This window comes from Gallus gallus, chromosome 1 (assembly GCF_016699485.2).
Source record: "Gallus gallus isolate bGalGal1 chromosome 1, bGalGal1.mat.broiler.GRCg7b, whole genome shotgun sequence".
Lineage (NCBI taxonomy): Eukaryota > Metazoa > Chordata > Aves > Galliformes > Phasianidae > Gallus > Gallus gallus.
Genome location: NC_052532.1, coordinates 58,972,545 through 58,994,890, shown reverse-complemented (window position 1 = coordinate 58,994,890; position 22,346 = coordinate 58,972,545). Strand labels below are relative to the sequence as shown.

The 22,346-nt window shown below is 40.1% G+C and overlaps 1 protein-coding gene across 8 annotated transcripts in view; it reads left to right on the top strand.

The window, feature by feature from the left end:
- Positions 1–210: 210 nt before the first annotated feature.
- The window catches only part of DNM1L (dynamin 1 like), a 36,925-nt gene continuing 14,789 nt past the window's right edge, over positions 211–22,346 (top strand). For 4 of the 8 annotated variants that reach the window (XM_015285664.4, XM_015285690.4, XM_015285670.4 and 1 more), the window contains exons 1-11: positions 211–440; positions 11,059–11,206; positions 15,578–15,616; positions 16,801–16,847; positions 17,825–17,896; positions 18,173–18,259; positions 18,674–18,836; positions 20,440–20,560; positions 21,169–21,300; positions 21,591–21,797; positions 21,995–22,115. In XM_015285664.4, coding sequence (XP_015141150.1) covers positions 339–440; positions 11,059–11,206; positions 15,578–15,616; positions 16,801–16,847; positions 17,825–17,896; positions 18,173–18,259; positions 18,674–18,836; positions 20,440–20,560; positions 21,169–21,300; positions 21,591–21,797; positions 21,995–22,115 — 1,239 coding nt within the window. In that variant the 5' untranslated portion in view covers positions 211–338. The remainder of the gene's footprint in view (positions 441–11,058; positions 11,207–15,577; positions 15,617–16,800; positions 16,848–17,824; positions 17,897–18,172; positions 18,260–18,673; positions 18,837–20,439; positions 20,561–21,168; positions 21,301–21,590; positions 21,798–21,994; positions 22,116–22,346) is intronic. The other 4 variants (NM_001079722.2, XM_015285683.4, XM_046939172.1 and 1 more) reach the window with 1 other exon arrangement.

Sequence of the window (22,346 nt, the reverse complement as noted above, 5' to 3'; positions counted from 1 at the left end):
GTGACGAGAATCGGCTTTATTGCACGAAAAGACTGAAATCTGCGGCGGAGCTGTGACGCGAGACCGCAGCAAACCCGCCAGGCGACCTGCAAAGGCCTTCGGCCCCGGGCAGGCGTCCCGAGCGGGCTCCCTCCCGCACTACAACTCCCGTGGTGCCCCGCGGCGCTCAGCCCGCACTGCCCGCTGGGGGCCGCGCCGTGCGCGGGGGCCGGCGCCAATGGCGGCAGGCGGAGGGGGCGGCTGACGGGAGCCGCTGCCCGTCGCGCCCATTCATCGCCGACGCCTTCCCCGGCTTTCTCTCTTCCCCCGGCCCCGCCGGGCTGTCCGCCGCCGCCGCCATGGAGGCGCTGATCCCGGTGATCAACAAGCTGCAAGACGTCTTCAACACGGTGGGGGCCGACATCATCCAGCTGCCGCAGATCGTGGTGGTGGGCACGCAGGTGAGGCGGGGAGGGACGGGGCGGCGGGCGCGGTCGGGCCTCACCGCCCCGGGCTGCGGTCGGGGCGTCCCCCGTTCCTCCGGGGCCGCCGACCCGCGGTCGCCGTTTCCAAGGGCACGGGGGGACGAGGGCGGCCGGGACGCCCTCAGCTGTGCCCGCGGCCCCCCCCGTTCGCTCTGGGAGTGCCTCTGCCTCTGCCCTCCTTCCCCCGTCGCTCCCGGGGAGCGGTGCTAACGGCCGCGGCGCGCTCCGGGGCTTCCCCCCGCCCTACGGGCCGCTGAGCGCAGGGATGGAGAGCGGAGGGACGGCAACTGCCGGCGTCGGCCGAGCTGCGGGGTTCTTCCGCCTTTGGGACCTCTTTGTCTCGGCTAATGGTTGGCAGCTAAAGCGGCCTGCCTTGGCGTTACAGCCCGTGTGTCCCAGCCCTGTAACGCTGCGGGGCTGAACGAGCAGCTCCAGACCCTTCAGATGTGTCCGAACGGGACGCTGTTCCTCTGCAGAACTTCTGGTAACACAGCGTGCTGGATGGGAACGGTGGCAGTCGTGGGAGAAGTGAAAATGAAACATTAAACACGACCAAAGCTTGGCATTAATACATCATCTTCTTTTTACTTATTGAATGTATGCCGTTACTTGATGTCAAGGGAGTTATACTAGCTGCTCTGCAGCCAGATATCGTTACGTGGATTTGAAGGCACCGACTGCAGGCTTAAGGCTGAAGTGTGGCACAGTTTTCCTCAGAGCCAGTCATGTTGCAGGGCTGGTTGTAAGGCAGTCAGCTCTTCCGTTGCTTAACCAACATCAGTCAGGTGGTTCAGAGACTGTGTGTCAGCTGCCTTATAAAAGAGGTCCAGAACACTGACACTGGGGAGGGGACTTGGCGCTGGTCAGTTATATCGGGTCCTTGGTTTCTGTGTATCACAGGAGCCCATCACTTTATAGAAACTTCCCATTTCATTTACACTAACAATAACGTCAGTAAGTTGGTTTTGTTGTTGTCGGTGCTGTTTTTGTTTATTTCTCTATCAGAAAGGTGTAAGGCAGAGGTGTAACGTCTTTATATGTGAAATTCATGGAGGTGTTCCTTTCTGCTTCATTCTGATGTGCTGAAGTCTTTTGTAATGACCTTATCCTAGCTAACTTTTCAAAAGTACATGGACTACATAAGACTATATTCACATACAAAGGCTACTTTGAAAGTAATGCTTCCTATTTTATTACGTTGGCCCACAGTGTCAGAGGTGGATGTAAGTGATATGGCAGTAGAGACTGAACCTTCCTGTCAATATTCTGTTCATTACATTTTGTTGCGGTGTGACAGATGGTAGCAGAGGGGAAGTCTGACTAAATGGTGTCTGACATGGAAGAGCATATGAAATAAATGTGGGGAACTGAATTCCTCTGCGGAAAAAGTGGCACCCGTTGTTATTTATTGACACTTGTTGAACATTTATGGAGCCCAAACAGTGGATGTGAGCAGAGTGAGGCAGTGGGTGGTACATTTCAGCAGTGGTGACAGCGATGTGAAAGGCAAACCATGTTCCATACATCCATGCACAGCTGTCACATCATGAAATGAAGACCATCTCAATCAGCTCATCTACACAAATCAGCAGGTCATAACGAGGGAATTGTGTACAGAGCTGAATATTGATTTCATTGCATTGGAAATGATGGTGATGATATTGGAATATCACAGGTTTTGTGCTAGGTGGGTCCCATGAGTTCTCACAGGAGAACAGAAAGAACAGCATATGCAGGTTTGTCAGGACCTTTTGAATCAATATGAGGTGACAGTTTCCTATATTGAATTATTACCAGTGATGGGACATGGTGTCAGCACCATGAACCAAAGTTAGAATGGCAGTCCATGGAGTGGTGACCTGAACTTCTTCAATGGCAATTTAATGGGACGCAGCCTTTAGTGGGTAAAGTAACGTGCATTGTCTTTTGGGATGGGAAGAGGGTAATTCTTCTGGATTTCCTGAAACCTGTATGAGCCATGAACTCTGACTGCTACATCACAACACTGGCTAAGCTGAAGCTTGAAACTTCCAGAGTCATGCCAGGAAAGAAGACAACCTTTCTCTTGCAACACCATAACACCTGGCCTCATAGCAGTTTGAAGATCGTGGAGCTCATTGCCATTCTATCCCAGACTGTCCTACTGTACCCACTGTATACTCTGGATATGGCTGCTTCTGACTTCCACCTGCTCAGGCCAATGAAAGATGGACCGCGTGGGCAACATTTTCCTCGCAACTACACTGTCATAGCAGCTGTGAACCAGAGGGTCACTTCCACTGGTGCAGGTTTTCATGAGTGTGGCATGCAGGCCCTTATTTATTGCCAGCGAAAATGTGTAGCCAGTGGTTGTGCCTATGTTGAAAAGTAGTGTTTTGTACTGAGAATTTGCTCTATCATACAGTGTCCTTGTGCTCTTTGTTTCTGTTGTAGTTTCTATGGAAACAAATGGGAGGTATTATTTTCATGGAGACGTATGTATATTTGACTTGAGTAGTCTACCCTTGAGTATTAATGCCCCTTTGGTGTTAAGACCAGTGAGTAGTTATAGTGGTACTGTATCTTCTAGGAGACCAGCTTGAATGCCTTTATATACCTCAGGAAAATATGTAGCAAAATGTATGGGAAATCCTATCCCAATTTTGTTCTTTTGTTTTAGTCAGGGCTCCTGGAAAATGTAATTGTCTTCATGGACGTAGTGATTCTGTAGTTAGTTTATACTTAAGATTGTATTGTTCTAGTCATTTCAATCTAGTTTATGGCAGACCAGATTTCTGGAGACGTCTCACATATGTCCTTAGAGCTGACAGTTTTGCTGCTGGGAGTTGGCTTCCATGTGTTTTCGAAACCTGCCTTTTAACAATGTTATTCCTTAAGATATTTTTGGTTAAAGTGCTGTGTGACTCAAAGCTTTTCCCATAGTTGATTTCTTTGTAGCCTCAGGCATATGCAGTCTTTACTTTTTCTCCTTTTTATAACACTCACAAGCAGTTTTGAATTTCACACCTCCATTTTCCTTTGTGGGAAACAAGTGCTATTGGTTAAGGTTTCTATTGCTCTCTCATTTCTCCTACTGTTTCTCCTTGTTTGCCTGTTGCTTTTCTTGAATGACCTCTACATATTCAGCAAAGGAAAGTAAAATGTAGATTTTTGTTGTTCCTTTTCCTTAGCTATCTTCTGTATCTCTTTACTACACTTCTGTTATGTTTTGTGCTTATGTCTGCCTTCAGTTCTCATCGAAGTACCCCAAATTAATTCTTCCTTTTCTAGCTGTTGTAGAGTTAGTAACCATGTACAATCCTTCCTTTCCTTGAGAGGTGTCTTTCCCGTGTCAACTTCCCCCTAGGATTCATTTTCTACAGTCCCTCTGTTTTGAATGAATGGCGTATCCCAGTTTTTCCCTTTTCTGGATAGGTTTGGATGCTTATTACAAAGCATTTCCCCATAAATGTTAGACATTTAATGACCTCTCGCCCTTTTTTAGTGCTGTTCCTGTGACTCTGACACCTGAGAATTCCATCTCGTACCCTCGTATGGAATCTGCTAAGAAAACTGCACACTGCTGCTGATAGGACTTGCAGGGCATCCTTACACTGCCAACTTTGTATTGCTATTTTAAGGTTTTGCTGTCCTTCCCAGATAGGTGTGCTATTTTTCCTTATTCAGTATTTCAGTTGCCACCTTACAGCTGTGTTGTTGAAATGCAAAACAGTGGACAGGCTGGGAATAGTACATAAACGGTATTGTGACCTTATGATGTGTTTTATACCAATGCTTTGCTTTGTGAGCCATGTAAGGGAAAATGGGGTATTGAGGTGCCTCAACCAAACACATAAATACTAAAGTAAAATGAGGTGCAGGGAGGAACCAACTGAGTTACGGCCTTCTATGTGTTAAGGACGTGTAGGTATTATAATAGAAATACCTACATGGCAGAAGAGAGTATGGCTTTTAGAATAAACATCAACAGATTCTGTGCCTAGAGATGTGTAGAAGTGAATTCCCTTTATTCTTTTTTTTTTTTTTTTCTTTTTTCCAGGTCTTTAATTCTTGGCATCTCTTTTGGGTTTCTAGAAGTCATTGACCTAGATATGTACTAACTTTAGTGCTAGTTCTGTAACAAAGGAGTTTTCCCAATACCAGCATTATTTTAGTGAGGAAAAGGTTGTGCTTTGCAGTGTTGATTGTGATAGAGACTTCATGATGAAATTGCTTGAATAACCAGCTGCAATTCACGAAGAGATTTTTACAAGACCTTTCAAGTGGACATTTATGTGTAACTGAAGACTGAGTGACAGTAAATGCTATTTTGGGACTTCCATTGCGGAAGTGTATCTTACAGCACTTAATGTAGTTTGGTCTGTTGGACGCTGCCATCCAAAGGAGCTCTTTCTTAAGTCTCTATGCTTGACTCATGGATAAGCATTGCATTTTTATTTTGCACAGTTTCAATTTTTTTACATTTTTATTTGTGCATTTTATTTTATGCTGCGCAGAGCTTCAGTGCCCTTCCCTGCAGAGAAGGAATTTGGTTCATCCACCAACACATCCTAATCCGTGTTGGCAAAAAGGCAGTTCTAGGTGAAGGAAACTCGAGGTTGTGCCATGCAACTGGGAAAGCTCTGTGCAAACCCAAGTCAGGAATGGGCATCCTCCCTCCTCTTCATTTCTTTGGACAAGCAATATCTCTTGGGTTTTCAGTGCAATTGTCTTTAGATCCCACTTACGTTTGTGATGGGGTGGATGGATCTAGAGCATAACTTCAGTGCTGGCTCTGCTGACTGGGGAGAACTTGTTTTGCTCCTGGGTTTTGCAAGCTTTCTGTGTTTTTTAATTTAATTTAATTTTTGAGTGTTTTTGTGTTTCAATATAATTCTCTGTATCTAGTTACAGGCATAACTGTTTTCCCCTTTGCCATCCCTTCCTTCTGTCAGATCATGCCCTGACTGTTCTGGTGAGTGTTTCAAACAAGCAGCAAAATGAAGCTGACGTTAATTAGGTGTTTTCTTATGCCAGGCATAACATAAACTTTGCTGCTAAAGCGAAATAGTGCAGTAGTTTGTGTGCTTGATGTCAGGGTTCTCTTCCTCTTGTGACGGGTAATAGTTTTTCTTTGAAAACCTGTATTGTAATTAAAATGGATAAATCCTATATCTTGCCCTCAGGGGATAGCACAAAGAAAACAGTTTTCTGGAAAACTAGGAGAAACTGCTGAAAGGAACAAGCCTTGGCAAGTGTGCTTTGGGATCTGGAGAGAAAACAGCTATGTAGGTCTTGGAGAAGATTTCCTTGTATGGTGGCCAGGAGGTTCACCGGCTTCCTCTCAAAAAGTCAAAATCTATGTTGCTTAGGGCTTCTTACATTTGAAAATACAACTTGGCTTTGTTTTGCTTCTCTTAATTGAAAAATAATAAGAATGATATAAGTGATAATATGCAAAACCAATCCTTCAGGCTTTGAAATGTGGATCTTTAAACATCACATTTCCATGAAATAACCGATACTGGTTGATTCTAATTAAATGAGGTGTTTTTGTCTCTAGTGAAGTATCAGAGAACCTTGGGAATTGTTGTACTGAGAAAGAATACAACTGCAAATCTTCTGTGTGTTTGTTAGAGTTTGTCCTGCATTTCCCTTTAAGTGCGATGTGAATACAGGATTCCTGAACAACTTGGAGTGAGCTCTGTAAGGTCTGGCTTTCCTTGCTGCTCATACATGAGCTGCTTTTGTGAAGAGACTCCCCATGGTTTGCAGTTTCTTCCTGACTGAGATACCCATATAGATGCTTTGAAAAGAAGGTGATGTTCCTGTGGACGATGCCTCTGTGAAAACGCATCAGCTTATATTTCCCAGTAATAACGATGGAGTTGAGTAAGCCATACACATATGCATTGTTAAGAGCATGATTTGGCCAGCAGGGCCTTTCTCATCATTTCTTGTGTGACAGAAATTGCAGGATTTCCGCCATTTTGTCTCATTTGTCAAAGTAGACACACTGCTCATCTGAAGAAAATTCTTCAGGAGCTCTGTCATGGAGAAGCAAAACCTCTCCTACTTCGCCATTCCAATCACACTCAAATGTTTCTGATTATTATGCATTCTTATTTTCTTGTGCTGTCCTGTATTAAGTCTGTGTTCTGTTGTAGGAGTTCTTTGTAATTTTTTTTTTTTTTTTTTTGCTATTTGATTAGATAATTAAATATTTATCTGGTCCACTTGAAAGGAATGGTGATGGAAAAAGGGGAAGTGCTTTCAAGCTCAAGGTGGGTAGATTTAGGTGAGATATAAGGAAGAAATCTTTTACAGTGAGGGTGGTGAGGCACTGGAACAGGTTACCTAGTGATGTAGTTGATGCCCTGTTCCTGGAGACTTTCAAGGTGACGCTGGATCAGGCTGTGAGCAACCTGATCTAGCTGTGGTGTCCCTGTTCATTGCAGGGGAGTTGGACTAGATAGCCCTCAGAGGTCCCTTCCAATCCTAAGGATTCTGTGATTCTATAATGCAGATAACTCACCTCCATTTGAACAAATCTTTGTTGGAAATTTCCCAGGACATCTTTCCCAAACATTAGGAAGGCAATGGATTCTTATAAGATGACTTAAAATGTGAAGCAGCCAAGCCCATTGTTGTTTTAATCACACTTGAAACGTGCAACAACCTATGACTGTAAAATCTAATGGTGCTTGTGCATCAGTGAGTCTCATGGTGGGTCTGCATGTTGCCTTCTTGCAGCATGGGCTCCCAAGGAGCAGGCTGGCTTATCCCCTGAGCTTCTTGTTCAGGTCCTATGAGACACAGGGCAGTGAAGCTCAAAAGACTCGGCATGACCTTAAGGACAGCCTCTTCTTAGCATGCTGCTAATGGTGACTGGTGATTTAGTGACAAAGGATACAGGCAAGACTGAGGTACACATTGTCTTCTTTGCCTTTATCTTCACCAACAGGGTATTGTAGGCCTTTCTGCCTGTAACTGGGGTTCGAAGAGGAGAGGAAATATCGGTAGCAGGAGAGAGTTGAGTCAGTGCTTTTCTGGATATGGAGGATGCATCTTGACACTCTGTGTGTGGGGAGCAAATCTTCTAAAACCAGGACTGCTAATCAGGTCACTGTGGACTTGGAAATAGAATAAGAAAGCAACGGAGGTGAATGTTTGGGATAAGTAGTATTTGTACACTTTGGGTTGTTCGTAGCATTTCTTCAAAGTTTTCAATAAAGAATCTTTTCCATTTGCCATGTCAGCAACCCTGAAGTGTTTCTGAAAATAAAGTCTGGTTGTGAAGGAAGCTGGACAAAGTCATATCCTATCCACCACTTCAGAATTCCTGAGAAGTGTGGCTGGTAATGCAGCTGGTTGCAAAGGAAATTTTCTTCATAAGAATTAGTGTAATGGATGGGAGCAAATGTGTGCTGATACTTAGAAGTGCACACAGGTGAAATAGGCAGGGACATGTAAACATGGAAGGTAGAACAAGGAGGTAGAAGGATGTTTAATGAGTAGAGATGCTGGTTTTTTTTGGACTGGGTCACAGTTCTGACAGATCTCAGCTTTGTAATTTGTGAGAGAAGTGCCCCACTGCTCCCTTATTACTGTCCTTCATCCTTGATTCTTTTAGATTAATCTGAAAAAGATTGACAACGATGAAAATATAACTGTTTATGCAGCACTAAGAGACTGGTAAGATTTTCATCGTACGTACTGTGTATTGAAATAAAACATTTCTTAAGTCCAGTCCCTGTGTGTATCTTCCCTTCTTATGTTAGTACTTCTAGAAAAAATGGTTTTGCTATCCACTGAACTTGGTGACACAGATGGTTAACAGAGCAGAGCATTAAACACTTATATCTGAGCAGTTCATATGAAGTTCCTGTGATCATTACGGCTTGCAGATGCATTGAATTAGGATCAGGTTACAGTCCAGAGGAAACCCTGACTGATTTGCCACAGAAGATTAGCATGTGTTGATGCTTTTCTGGAATTGGTATTTCAACACTTGCTTCAAATCATGACAGCGGTTCCAAGGAGATGATAAATAAGCATGGTGCTGCTGCAAATTTAACCCCTCAAATTTTCTGCTACTCTTATTCTGTAGTATTAGTTAGTCCCTGCCTACAACTGTGTGAAAAGTTGTCTGAACTGAGTTTGTATTCTGAACAGGCCCCATATCCTTCAGTTCTCCCCCCTGACAGAGAAGGATCAGCTTTGTGTTTACTGCTCTTCTTGCTGTGCTTCCAGATAATTGTTGGTAATGGATGTATATGGGACCCAGATTAAGGAGTGCATTATTAGATACTGTATCATGTTCCAAAAGCAGATTGCTTCAGTAAGGAAACCTAATGCAATTAGAAACAAATTTCCTGATGTGTGGAGTATTGTAATGTCTCATCAAATGTATGACTTCACATTTGCCATTTATTAAACCACTGCAAGGGATTCAGATAATTCCTTTTACGTCTGAAAATAACTGGGCCGTGGGAGTGATGTAGGATATAGTGTTCTAGTTCCATGTGTAATTTAGTATAGAATCATAGAATGGTTTGTGTTGGAAGAGTCATTTGCAAATCATCTAGTTCCAGTCTACCTGTCATGCATAGTGACATCTCTAGATCATGCTGCCCAGGGCCCCATCCAGCCTGGCCTTGGACACCTCCAGGGGTGGAGCATCTACAGCTACAGTCTGCTCTAGTACCTCACAACCTTCATTGTGAACAATTTCTGCCTTACATGTAATCTCAACCTACCCTCTTTAAGCTTAAAACCATAACCCTTTATCCTGTTGCTACATAATCGTATAAAAAGTTGTTCTCCATCTTGTTTATAGGCTTCCCTCAAGTTCTGGAAGGCTGCAGTGAGGTCTCCCTGGAGCCTTCTCTTGTCCAGGCTGAACAAGCCCAGCTCCCTCAGCCTTTCTTCATAGGAGAGGTGCTCCAGCCTTCCTAGCATCTTCATGGCCCTCCTCTAGAGCCACTCCAACAGCTCCACATCTTTCTTGCACTGGGGACCCCATGCCTGGATGCAGTACTGCAGATGGGGCCTCATGAGGGCAGAACAGAGGTAGACAATCCCCTCCCTCTCCCTGCTGGCCACCTCTCTGTAGATACAGCCCAGGATGCAGTTGGCCTTCTCACTCACACACTACTGGCTCATATTCAGATTTTTGTCTGCTGATATACCCAAAGTCTTCTCTTCAGGGCTGTTCTCAATTCCCCCAGACTGTATTTGTGTCAGGGATTGCCCTGACCCAGGTGCAACACCTTGCACTTGGCCTTGTTGAACCTCATTTAGGTTCACCTGGGCCTACTTTTCAAGCCTGTGTACGTTCCTGGGATTGCATTTCTTCCTTTCAACTCACTCCACTGCCATGGAATTTGATGTTGATTTATTTGGAAAAATACATACAATCTGCGTTGTTTTGCTATTCATCCATTAGAACAAATGATGTTGGTAAATAATTGTTTGGTAGCAGCATTCATATAGTAGCAACTCCTAACTGACTACTGCGATTGTCAGGGCAGGTTTTCTTATGGCGTGCCCATGGTGACTTATCAACTACAGAAGACAGGAAGAATTGAATACAGTCCTATGAAAAACAAAACAACACCCTCAGAATCTTAATGGTCAGGTTTTCAAACTGTTCTGTTGACATAACTGGGTCTATTGTTAGTTGTTAGTTTTAGTATGATAGTAATCTTGAACCACGCCTACAACCCATGTGTTCACATTTTGTTATTGGACCACGTAGCCCAATTTGATGTTTTACGCGGAATTCTACAGAAGGCTTCAAATATAGGTGCTTAAAGAGAATTTAGGATTTCCCAACCTCTAAGCATTTCACAGCTTCGTACAGATGGTTATTATGTGGGCAGATGTTTGCAGCCATTCAGTGATAAATATGCATTTGTATACATATACACACACGTGCAGAGGGGGGAAAACAATATAAAACAATTTCTGTGTATATATTTAGATTATAAAACATCATTTGTACTAATGAAGCCAATGTAATATAGTATCTATAAATAATAATAAAAAAACTAAAAGCAATACAGGATTGTCTGGGCTTGATGGACTCAATTGTATGCCGTTACTGTTTTCTATTTGATGCTCCTGCTTTTATTAATGTTGGACTACAGAGTAAAGTGTTACTGCAGGATGTTAGAAGATGACATAGTAGAGGATGCAGAATTTCCTTCTAAGCATTATAAAGAAAAATATCTTTATTTTCCAGAAGCGTTTCTGGAGAGATGGATATTTAGGGTAGAAAATGCTAAAGAGGATATTATTTTGTTTCTGAAACCTATCTTATTTTTACTTGTTTAATTTAGCTTTAAAAAATAGAAGATGCATCTATCATCATGGCTTTTAAATGTCAAAGTCAAGTTTAGAAGTTTACTGTTTTATAGCAGATTTGTCCTTTATTGCCTGTGTGGTGTGATATCACTGTTGATACAGCAAGTCTGTCGAATGCTCCGTATAACTCTTTATAGCAGAGGATAGCTGAGCACTGCTTAAGGGAGTGGTGAAAACAAGCTAAAACTGTTATATCGGTAGCATTCTGTTGTTCAAGAAGGTCATGTAACTGTATTCCAATTTTCAGAGCAGTGGAAAGAGTTCTGTGCTGGAGAGCCTTGTGGGGAGAGATCTGCTCCCACGAGGTACCGGAGTTGTGACCCGAAGACCCCTTATTCTGCAGCTGGTGCATGTTTCCCCAGAGGATGGTCGGAAAACAGCTGGAGATGAAAATGGTAAGTGTGATCCAAGAGTGTGTTTGTCCTAGCAGGAAATAGACTTTTAATTTTCTGGTGTATTTTACAGACAAATCAGTTGTTTTAATCTTAAAACATTTTTCTTTTTTAAATAAGTTTCCTTGGAAGAAAAGACTGCCACTGTCACAGCTGTGATGTCCATAAAGCAAAAGTCACGACATCAAAAGCTTTTGGGTATTCAGAATATCTTTCATGTTATAAGCATTCCTGCTTGTTCTTAGCAAATGCCTTTGAGAAAAGCACTTTTGATAATGATTGTCTAAAGCGTCAAGAACATGATTTCCTTGTGTGTGCTTTTCTCCCCCTTCTCTTTTGCTGTTTAAATAAGACCTTTCCTGGAGGTGATGAGTATGTGACTTTTTAGAAGGAGGTGAAGAAATGGCTAAGTTCTGGACAGAGTGGTAGGAGAAACAAAACCGAAGAAAGCTGTAGTAGATGCGAGGAGAATCTAATGGATGTGTTCTGTAGCTTACAGATACTAACTGATTGAGCTATTCTGACAGATTTTAAGCACATCTAGAACAATGCTTTAAGTTGTCCAAAAGTGTTTACTTTGAAGCTTTTGTCTTCTGTGGTGCTTTGTTATTATCCTGCAGCAGATGAAGAAAATCATCTCGGTGGTCCCTTGGAAGTTTGAACACTCCTGTTGCTCTTGCTCTTTCACAAGAGCACCAGTAGCATATCCACTTGCTGGTCGTCACACACACACACACACACACACACACACACACACACACTTAATTTAGATAGTAAAGGTATGCAGAGTTTTGATGGTGTGATAATCTTGGGCTTATAATTATTAATTATCATTCTGTTTAAATTATTTGGAATTTATTTCTAGAAATAGTAAGTTAGGGTATCAAGTTCGTTGCAGTACTTCTTTTTGTGTAATATTTGTAAGTGTTGGTCTGTTCAGCCTGAGGAAAAGGAGACTGAGGAGGGAACTGATTAACATTTGTAAATATCTAAAGGGAGGTGGGAGGCAAATACATGAGGCCAGGCTCTTCTTGATAGTGCATTGCAATAGGACAAGGAGCAATGGCCTAAAACCTGAACATAAGTAGTTCCATACAGACGTGTGGAAGGACTTCTTTACAGTAAGGGTGACAGAGCACTGGAACAGGCTACCCAGAGTGGTTGTGGAGTCTCCTTCTATGGAGGTATTCAAGACCTGTCCAGATGCATACCTGTGCAACCCATTATAGGGAATCTGCTTTGGCAGTACAGCTGGACTTAATGATCTATTAAGGTCCCTTCCAACTCCTGTGATTCTGAAAAACAGTTACTAATGTTGGGCAGTTTAAAGGTTAAAGCTTCCATTTTCAATATTGCCACAAGCAGAACATACAACTCTGATTCATAACAATTAAGTGTTCTTAGCGTGCAGGACTCAGTGTACAGTCCAGGAAGTACTTGATTGTAAAGAGATCATGGGATAATTCAGAATGGAAATGATCTCAAGGAGGTCTGAAGTCCAGCATGCTCAAAAATAGGGCCAGCTTTGAGCTCAAGACCAGCTCGGTCAGGTCTTTATCCATTTGGGCCTTGAAATCCTTCAAAGGTAGGGAATGCATAGACCCCCCTTGCTTATTTTTTAAGAATGGCACATTGGATTTCTTTCTAAGTGGCTTCATGCCAATTGCTTTGCACAGTACATGAGTTTTTTGTACTTTAAAAAAAAAACAAAACAAACTTTGATTCAGAGTTGTTACATAAAACAGGATTTTGTTCTTCTTTGTGACTTTACAGGTGTACAAGATAATTGTGTAATGAAGGGAATTCCGAGTCAAGGCAGAGGTTTTCTGCTGTAGGTTGCATTTGATCCAGGGATTTGAATTTTAAATTAGAAATGGGATCATTATATTACTGCATTAGGATGTTGGGCTGAATTAATATTTATGAGGCCCGTTTAGACCTTAAGAGAAAAAGATCAATATCTAAGACGTAATTTCTTCTGGATGTTCCTTTGAGAGAAATGTGGGCTTGTTTGTTAAGAACAGACAAACTTCTATAACTTTCACCAGTTGCATTTGACTTGCTTCTCTCCTCCCTCAAAAATTCAGGCAAATCAATGATTTTGTCACTGATATGGTTTAGCTTATGTATAGATGATCTTGTTTCATCAAAATCCTGAACATGGGATCAAGTTGCTTGGAAAGAAAACAGATGGCAGCTTGTTATCCTGACTCTTCTGTCTGAAATTGTAATAAGTCATAACGCAATTACAGATGTTAATGTTTATTATGACTTGCATGTTGATGTACAGCTTGAATGCGTTATGAATTTCACAGAGGGAAATCTTGTTGGAAAGGCTTTGTTGGTGTGAATGGTTTATCCACGGGATCTCGAACAAGAGAACATCAACTTAGCATGTTGCTTTCTGGATGTGCTTGTCAACTCTTCGCATGAACAGATACTACATGCAACTGCCTTATTGCATTGTGATTCCTTGTGAATCCTTTTCTCCTTGCCTTGAGAATCCTTACTTTCTGAGTCCTGATGCAAATCCTTCCTCCTTTCCTAAACACTCAAATGCATTAAATTAAAGCCATTGGGAATTTTTTTTTTTTTTCAAATGTCAAAGGTGTGTTTGTCATCGTAGACTTCAGGTGAGTGAGGCGAAAGATTCCCACCATATAAAATGAAACTTCTAGGATGAATTAAACTTACATTTGCACCAAATGAGACTTGCTGTACGTCTTGGGATGTTGCATTTATTCCTTACTTCTTTTTTCCTCCATGTGCACTAAGGTTGAGGTTAAGACTAAGCCATTTATCATGGGTTCAATCTTGTGTTATATATAGCAAGGAAAACTTGTATCTCATTAAAGCTTAAAAAAGCCCTCTCATTAGATCTATGGATGTTAACAAGTTAAAATGTAATACCTCTTAATAAGCTGCGTCTTTTTTTGTATCTATTTTTAAAATCTGTTGGTTTATACTAAAAAAAAATTACACATAGGTCTAAATCTAGCAGCGAATTTCTGTGCTGCCAGAAAACCAGTAATTTAAGACTGAAACAGCATGTCCTACTTCATCTCCCTACGAAGGAGATAACAAAGGAGTGCTTGCTCCGTTTCTTTCCAATTGTGGTGGTGGCACTATCTTGCTGTATCTTCTGGTTCTGTGCCCATCATCCTTTTCTCAATTCTTAAGAGGGAATGAGTAATACAATTTTGAAAGTACTGTAGTTTCTTCCTTAATGTGCATTTTGCTGTAGTTCCTCTGTACAGTAAAGAAGTTAAACCTGTTTAACGATGTGAAATTAATAATCCCTTTCATTTTATACTTTTTTTGAGGGGGAGGCTGGTATGTGATTTTGCTGATTTATCAGCTGATACAGAAAATAACCACAACCCTGCCTCCTAACAATGATATTCCTGTATGCCTGTGATTGTTCATTAACTCTAATAAAACAGCAAGGACAGAAGTATATTTTTATTTAACAATTTTGTTTCTTAATGGATTGAGTTCATCTAAATCAGTGTATTTCCATTGATAAAGTTCTGACTTATCCACAAGCGCAAGACATCAGAATTAACTCCCCAGGTGCAGCAGGCTCTCCAAACTGATGAGCCAGTTGTTGCTGTGCTCCTTGCATTTTGTGCCAAACAGGGACAGCATGCAACAAAAAAGGTCTTCCGTGGTTTGTTTTGGTCTTGCACTTCATGAGACTCTACTGGTTTCACAGAAAAATATAGTCGTAGACTCATTAACCCTTCAATGAACTTTTCATTGTTTTTTTTTTATGGGGCTCATATAAATGAGAAACTCTCACGAAGTTAAGAATGGTGATAGTGAATGTTGTCTCTTCTTAAATCTGTCTCAGAATTGCTGTGATTGGTTCTTTTAATCTGCATAAATTTGTTTTCATCGTTCAAAAAGATGGATACACAACTCAGATTTCTTTCCTGTGCAGTAATGTTATCTCCAGTGACACTAAAGGCATGCCTGACTTTTTCTCATTCTTGCCATGAGTAAATGATGACAAACATATTTTGCCAAAGAAGTTCAGCTTTGCAGAACCTACCCGTGCTCTTCTCTGTGCTCAGACAAAAATATTGTAAAGTGTTGGGATTAGATGAGCAGCAATAGTAAAGAGATCATTGAGTAAATTGATATGGAATAGCTGATTAATACCCATCATTTATCAGTGTTCAGTTAAGATCTTACTGCTGTGCATATTGTTAATGTTACACATTCTCATCAGTAGTGGACTAGCATGCACATTTGTCTGCATGCATTTGTGATCTCTGTTATAGAATCTTGTGATGAAGGTAAATAAAATGTTGTGTTAAATATGATGGAAAATTTTAAACATCATTCACTGCTGTTTCTCTTTAACTGCAGACCCTGCTACATGGAAAAATCCAAGACACCTTTCTAAAGGTTGCCTTTATCTGTTTGCTTTTTCTCCCTACACATAAAGTGCATGCCTGTATACACTAACCACATACATTTCATGCCACTTTATTGTTGATCACTCTTTACACATTGGCTACTGTGTTGATTATTTTGCTAAGTCTTGTGATTTAGTTTTTTTGGTTATTTTTTTTTTAGCTTTCTGACCTTGTTGCTTTAGAATGAGATGACTTTTGCTTTTCTATGTGGTTGCTGCCTCATAGAACTTTCTGCACTTTTAATTCCCAAATCCTTTAAAAGATCTCTATTGATTAAAGTACCTTAAAATTCAACTTGAGTGAAAAAATGTTTTGAATGCTGACTCGATGTTAGGTAAGCATTGTGTTTGTCAAGTTCTGAAATTTCTTGTAGGCTATTTTTCTAGAGCAGATTGCTCGTTGAGTAGCAGAGGGGAAAGGATCACAGTCTAAAAGATTCAATATGGAACTCTTGGCATTCGGAAACCCAGTTGTGGAAGTGTGAGCGTCTTGCAGTGTGACTCTGTGTGCTGCCTGCACCCCAGGGCAAGAGTCGACCAAACCTTCTTTGCTGTTTCTGGGACTGCTCTTGAAGAGCCCCCAAGTAATTTTAGGCATCTGTGGTGACAGACAAGAATTAAGATGTTTGGTCCATGACAGATTTGGGAAGAGACATGTTTTCCTGAGACGTCATTGTTCTGTAGAGTACTTACGTATTTTCTGTTTGTTTGTTTTGGTTCTACAGGTTTTTCTAACTTTTTCTTTCAGCTGCAATTTGATCTCATTTGCATGGTAAAAGAAAAGTTGCTATAAGCTGGTGTATATTTTTTTTTCAGGTTTTTTTTTTGTAAGCTGTTGCTAATAATTATTTTGTTTTCTGTTGCAAGCTGGTTTTTTAATGGACTCAGACCTTTTCCGAAGAATGGTAGGACAGCTGATTGGCTCAGTTCACAGTTATGAAGACAGACGTTGTGTAAGAGAGACAAATTAAAGAGTAATGAGATGCTGTGCTTAAATAAACAGAATCATAAGTGTATTTGTACTGAGCCATTTAACATCTAATAGCAGAAAGTGAACTAATTCTGTTCTTGCTGCTTGAAAAAAAAATCACATTCTAGTCTTCAACAAACAGACTCAGAAAAACAATTGGAATATCTGCTTCCTCTTCCTCATGTACCAATTCTTTGTTTTCAGAGATAGATGCTGAAGAGTGGGGTAAATTTCTTCACACCAAAAATAAGGTATGTTTGCTCAGATTATGGAGCAGCCTTTCCACAAAAAGGGAACCATTCTCTATATTGCATGCCAGAATATTCAGGCTTTTCTGTTTCTAAGAGTAGAAGATTAACCAAAGCCTTAGTTACTTACCAGTGACTCTGTATGTGGATCATTGATTCTGCTGAGTTATTTATCTTGACCCTAAAAATGTTTTGCTTCTTTTTTCCCCTTTTTTTTGTGCATGAATTAAATTGCAGAGACGGTTGTATACTATCACACGTCATTTCCGTCCAGTGAAGCACTGACTACTTTAGAGATATATTACAAAGCTGTGAAAAGCAAGGGTTGAATACTTAGCAAGGAGAGGGAAACAGATAGCTGAGGATTTCGAGTGAAGAATTAAGCTTTGACTGTCTTTGCCAGCAGCACAGCTCCTTGTTGGCAGATGTTTTACTACTTTAAACTGATTTCTTCACTTTGTAGGTAATGCTGAAAGTTGAAGGAATCTTAAAGAGGAACACAGAGGGAACACGTGGAAGGGGTAGTTTGGTGGTGACTTCCTTTTATTGGTGGAAAGAGGATAGAGTAAACAAGAATGTAAAAAGGAAATGAAACACTGTGTTCCTTGTCCCTTCCCGAGATGTGAAGGAGTTGAAGTTTGATGTTGTTCGTCAACTTCAAATGGTTGTAACTAGATTAGCGGTAGAATTAAATGTGTGAAATTCTCTTGAGGTGAATGCAATTTGTTTTCTACCTCCTCTGATATTGTTTTAGCTCTAGTAACTGCCATAAGATTCTGATTCCTTTCATTTTGAGCACTGATGGTTGCTGTTATAGCAGTAGCTTAAGAGCTATTAGCCAGCCTTCCTTTTTGCCCCTCGCCTTCTGTATACATAGTTACATAATTTTTCACTGTCTCTTGGAGAAGGAAGCACTATTCCACAACTAGATGTTTGTGGATAAAAGGCTATTTAAATAATCTTTCTTTTCTGTACTTCAGATCTATACAGATTTTGATGAAATTCGTCAGGAAATAGAAAATGAAACAGAGAGGATTTCAGGAAATAATAAGGTAAATACTGAACTGTCCATCTCTGTCTTGCTGTAGATTCTCTTGCTACTGAAAGCTTTCTTAACCTGTCCTGACATCTAGAAGTGAAAAGCACTGAACTGTTCTTGTGAAGAGATAGCAAGCAGCATTATCATCTAATGATTTTTCACTGTGTTCATGAGACAAGTAACTCAAGCAAGAAGAGAACACAGAGCATTATTGTTGCTTTACTTAAAAACTTCCACGATAATCCTGCAAAAAGTGATTAACTTCGCTGTATTATGAATACATTTCTAGGGTATCAGTCCTGAACCAATTCATCTTAAGATTTTTTCATCTAATGTTGTGAATCTGACTCTTGTGGATTTACCGGGAATGACAAAGGTAGGATATGAAATGCTTTCCTTCTGAAAACACTGTGTTTTGAAACAAGGAGCTTATGTTCTATCTTAAGTATTATTTTGTATTGTTAGATTAGTGCTTCAATTCTTAAAAGTTGTTTACATTTTCCTACAGATAAAGTAGTTGGCTATATACATTTGAGATGTCACATCTTCTGGTGTAGGATTTAGGTTTCTGGTTCACTGTTATATCGGCCTTTTTTCATTCTTTTCATTCTTTTTTTTCCCCTTTTTTCCTTTCTTTTCCTCTCTCTTTTCTTTTCTTCTTTCTCTTTCCTCTTTCTTTTCTCCCAAAAGGGAAGGGCTGAAAACTTTATTACAGTGTTCAGTTAGTGGTCTAACATGGGATTAAATGTTCAGTTTTGAGTAGTTCTGCACTGTATTTTTTTTTTTCTAGGTGCCTGTTGGTGATCAGCCCAAGGATATTGAACTTCAAATAAGAGAGCTAATCCTTCAATTCATCAGCAACCCAAATTCAATTATTCTGGCAGTCACAGCAGCTAACACAGACATGGCCACTTCAGAAGCACTTAAAATTGCACGGGAAGTGGATCCAGATGGTAAGCAGCAAGAAAAACTAGATCTTGTAATTCAGCTCCAACTTTATTTTAGGATTTAAATTTAAAAAAAAAAAAAAAAAAAGAAACGAAACAGGAGTTGTTTGAGCAAAAAAGTAAGGAAAGCGTTACTTAATTCCCTGGAAAATACAATTATTGTATTTGCTTAAAGATTTCCAGTTTCAGTCTCTGTGACTCAAGAGACTGAATACTATGATCAATTAATATCTTAAGAGCTTTCTGACTTACAAACAATCAGAAAACTATTTTAATAGTCCTATGAGCCACATCTGTTTTCAGAGCAACAAAATGGCATTACAGAATGTTAGTGGTTTTGAGATTTTTAGTAGTTTTATCTGTTAGAATGACTTCATGCTTTATTGTCAAATATTTTCTCTTTTATAAGAGAAAATATGTCATCCTGCAGCAGTAATTATCTGTTTAGATGTTACTTTAATGACTTTTAGTGAGAAAAAAATTAATATGTATTCTTAGTATCCATTTTGCTGTTCCACATTTGTATGACAGAACTGACTGCTTTGTTTTAATCTAAAAAGGATAACTTTTATGTTTGCCTAATGACTTTGAAACAAATCTGAAGCTGCTGGGTACTGTTACTACTATTTACTAATAAATGGCACTATGTAATTTGAAAGATTATGAAAGTGTATACTCTGAACATAGGTATATTGAAATTATGGAAAAAATTTTGTATTGGTATGTTTTCCCCTCAAAGTCTTCTTCTCATTGAAGTAGTATTTCTTACTTGCTTTCAAACTGCAAGTCTGCTTTGTGATTTACAGAGTCCACATCTTTTGAGGGAGAATCTCTTCCCTTGGCTTTCTCCTTAGTCAGATTGTCCTGGTTCCAGCCAGCAGACCTTTTCCTTTTCATTTACTCCTGTAAAAGCGGTCAGCTGTGTTTTTTGGATCGCTTTCCAAAATTCTAAACTTTAAAGGTCCCGAGTGTCAGCTCGTGTTCAGACTTTGTAGGCACAGTGGTATGCAAAGATTGAGTGACTGTTTCTTCCACAGTGTCTAATACAAATTAAGTTACATGTTTGACAAAAATCTGTTTCATTAATCCTTTGCTGCTTCTTCAGACTCTTGGTACTTTTGGCAATGATGCCAAATGATGCACAGTGCCTGAAGCAGTCCTGTTACCTCCCCTGGCAGCTTCTCCAGTAGTAGTGGTGCTTCAAAAGTAGTTTCATGATGTGAATTGCCATTATGTGTAGTGTTACATATATCCTAGAAACGTGTTCAGTTTGCTCACACTTGCGGGTCCCCTGCCTGTTTGTCTTAGTGTTCTCCATAAATGCTTAATAGTAATCTCATGTACTATGCAAAAATATTTATTACATTCAGCAATTAAATAATTTCAAACTGCACGTTACCTAAATCTTTAACCACTTATGCATGGGGAGCAATACATGCCAAATACACTTTTGATAATAAAGGCTCCAGTTAGACAAGCACCACATGTACTTGTGCTGGTCTCTGCTGGTTTGATCTATTACACTTTATGCAACTGTACGATGAACTTTGTGAATGCTGAGCTTTGATGAGGACAAAACATCCCTGTGAGTGAGTTTTCCTTTTGGTAGGTCGAAGAACCCTTGCTGTTATCACAAAGCTGGATCTCATGGATGCTGGCACTGATGCTATGGATGTGCTCATGGGAAGAGTGATTCCAGTAAAACTTGGCATCATTGGAGTAGTGAACAGGTTTGTTGGGGCACATTTACACTGTTTTTGAGAATTAATTTGTTTAGCCATGAGTATGAATTTAAGAGTAAGGTGACTTGACATGGAAATAAGCAACAGGTTTGTTGGTTGCTTGCTTACTTTTCAAAAATCTGTTCTTCCTGTCAACCAACTGCTGATTTAAAATAAATGTCTTTATTCCTTTCTAGAACTGTAGTGTTATTTGTTCCCACTATTGGTTTTTTTAGCTTGAGGGATGTTTCTGATCAGCTGTTCACATTATTGCTAATTTAGCATTAGTTGATATTGTATATTAGGGCTAAGCTAGTGCTGACAGCATAGTACTGGCTGTAGTACTTGTTCACTCTTATCTTTTGCATTAGCTAGGTCTAATCTCATGTAGTGTAAAGTTTTTCTGCTTAGTCTGTGTATGGCTGCTACCTGTACTGATTTACTATCTCTGCTCCATGGCACTATAGATGAACCCCTTCTTTATTGTCCGAGCAATTGTCTTTTTTGTTGCCTAATGCAAAACTCAGCTGTTCAGATGTCCTGTCAGGCAAAAAAGAAGTGTGAATTGTTTTTGGTTTGCATGTTAACTAGTGTGAAATTCTGTCTTTTAACTTCAGGAGTCAGCTGGATATTAACAATAAGAAGAGTGTAGCGGATTCTATTCGTGATGAATATGGTTTTCTTCAAAAGAAGTATCCCTCCCTAGCCAATCGAAATGGAACTAAGTATCTTGCTAGAACACTGAACAGGTATTACATTAAAAAACACAAATGTGCATGCTTTTCAAGGTATGCTGAAATGTAGATTGATGTGTGATATATGCAGCCATTTGTATTTATCTTTCCTTTTTACTTTGGTGCTGTACAGTGAAACAATAAGGAAAGCTGTGTTTGGTTCCAAATTCAATTTTTGAATTTACTGTAATTTCCATGAGCAAATGTTTTCCTTTGTTGGTTATTTTCTGTCCCATCTCTCTTTTGATGTTGATGATAAAGCTGGAATTCCTTCCCTCTCATGAAGGTCTGTTTTCTATTTTTAGGCTACTAATGCATCATATCAGGGACTGCTTGCCAGAACTGAAAACCAGAATCAATGTTTTAGCTGCTCAGTACCAGTCTCTACTTAACAGCTATGGGGAACCTGTTGAGGACAAAAGTGCCACTTTATTGCAGCTTATTACCAAATTTGCCACAGAATATTGCAACACTATTGAAGGAACAGCAAAATACATAGAGACTTCTGAGCTGTGAGTACTAAATGGTTTTCTGGAATTTTGACTATGTGCTTAGATTGAGCCTGTAGCTCTTGCTGACTTATGTTGGCAATAGTAGTACACTAGAGCATAATATAGAAAAAAAAGGTTTGAATATAAGTTATCATGAAAAAGTTCATAATGAGAGCTTTTTTTCTTCTTTACTAATTTCAGTTACTTTGTTTTTTCAGATGTGGTGGAGCCAGAATCTGTTACATCTTTCATGAGACCTTTGGACGAACCTTAGAATCTGTTGACCCTCTAGGTGGCCTTAACACAATTGATATTCTGACTGCCATTAGAAATGCTACTGTGAGTGTTACTCTGTATTTCTAAGTGTTGTTCCTGTATATATTGGGTTCACAATAAGATTTCAACTAATTTGTGCTGTTTCAGGATTATGACTTAACAACAGCTGAGTGAATTTTCTTGGATATGCTGAATCCTGCTCTTTGTTATTTCAAGTGAAAAATACAACATTCAGATTTGCAGTCTTTATCAGATATGGAATGAGTTTAAGGGAAGTGCTTGCTTGTTTCTGTT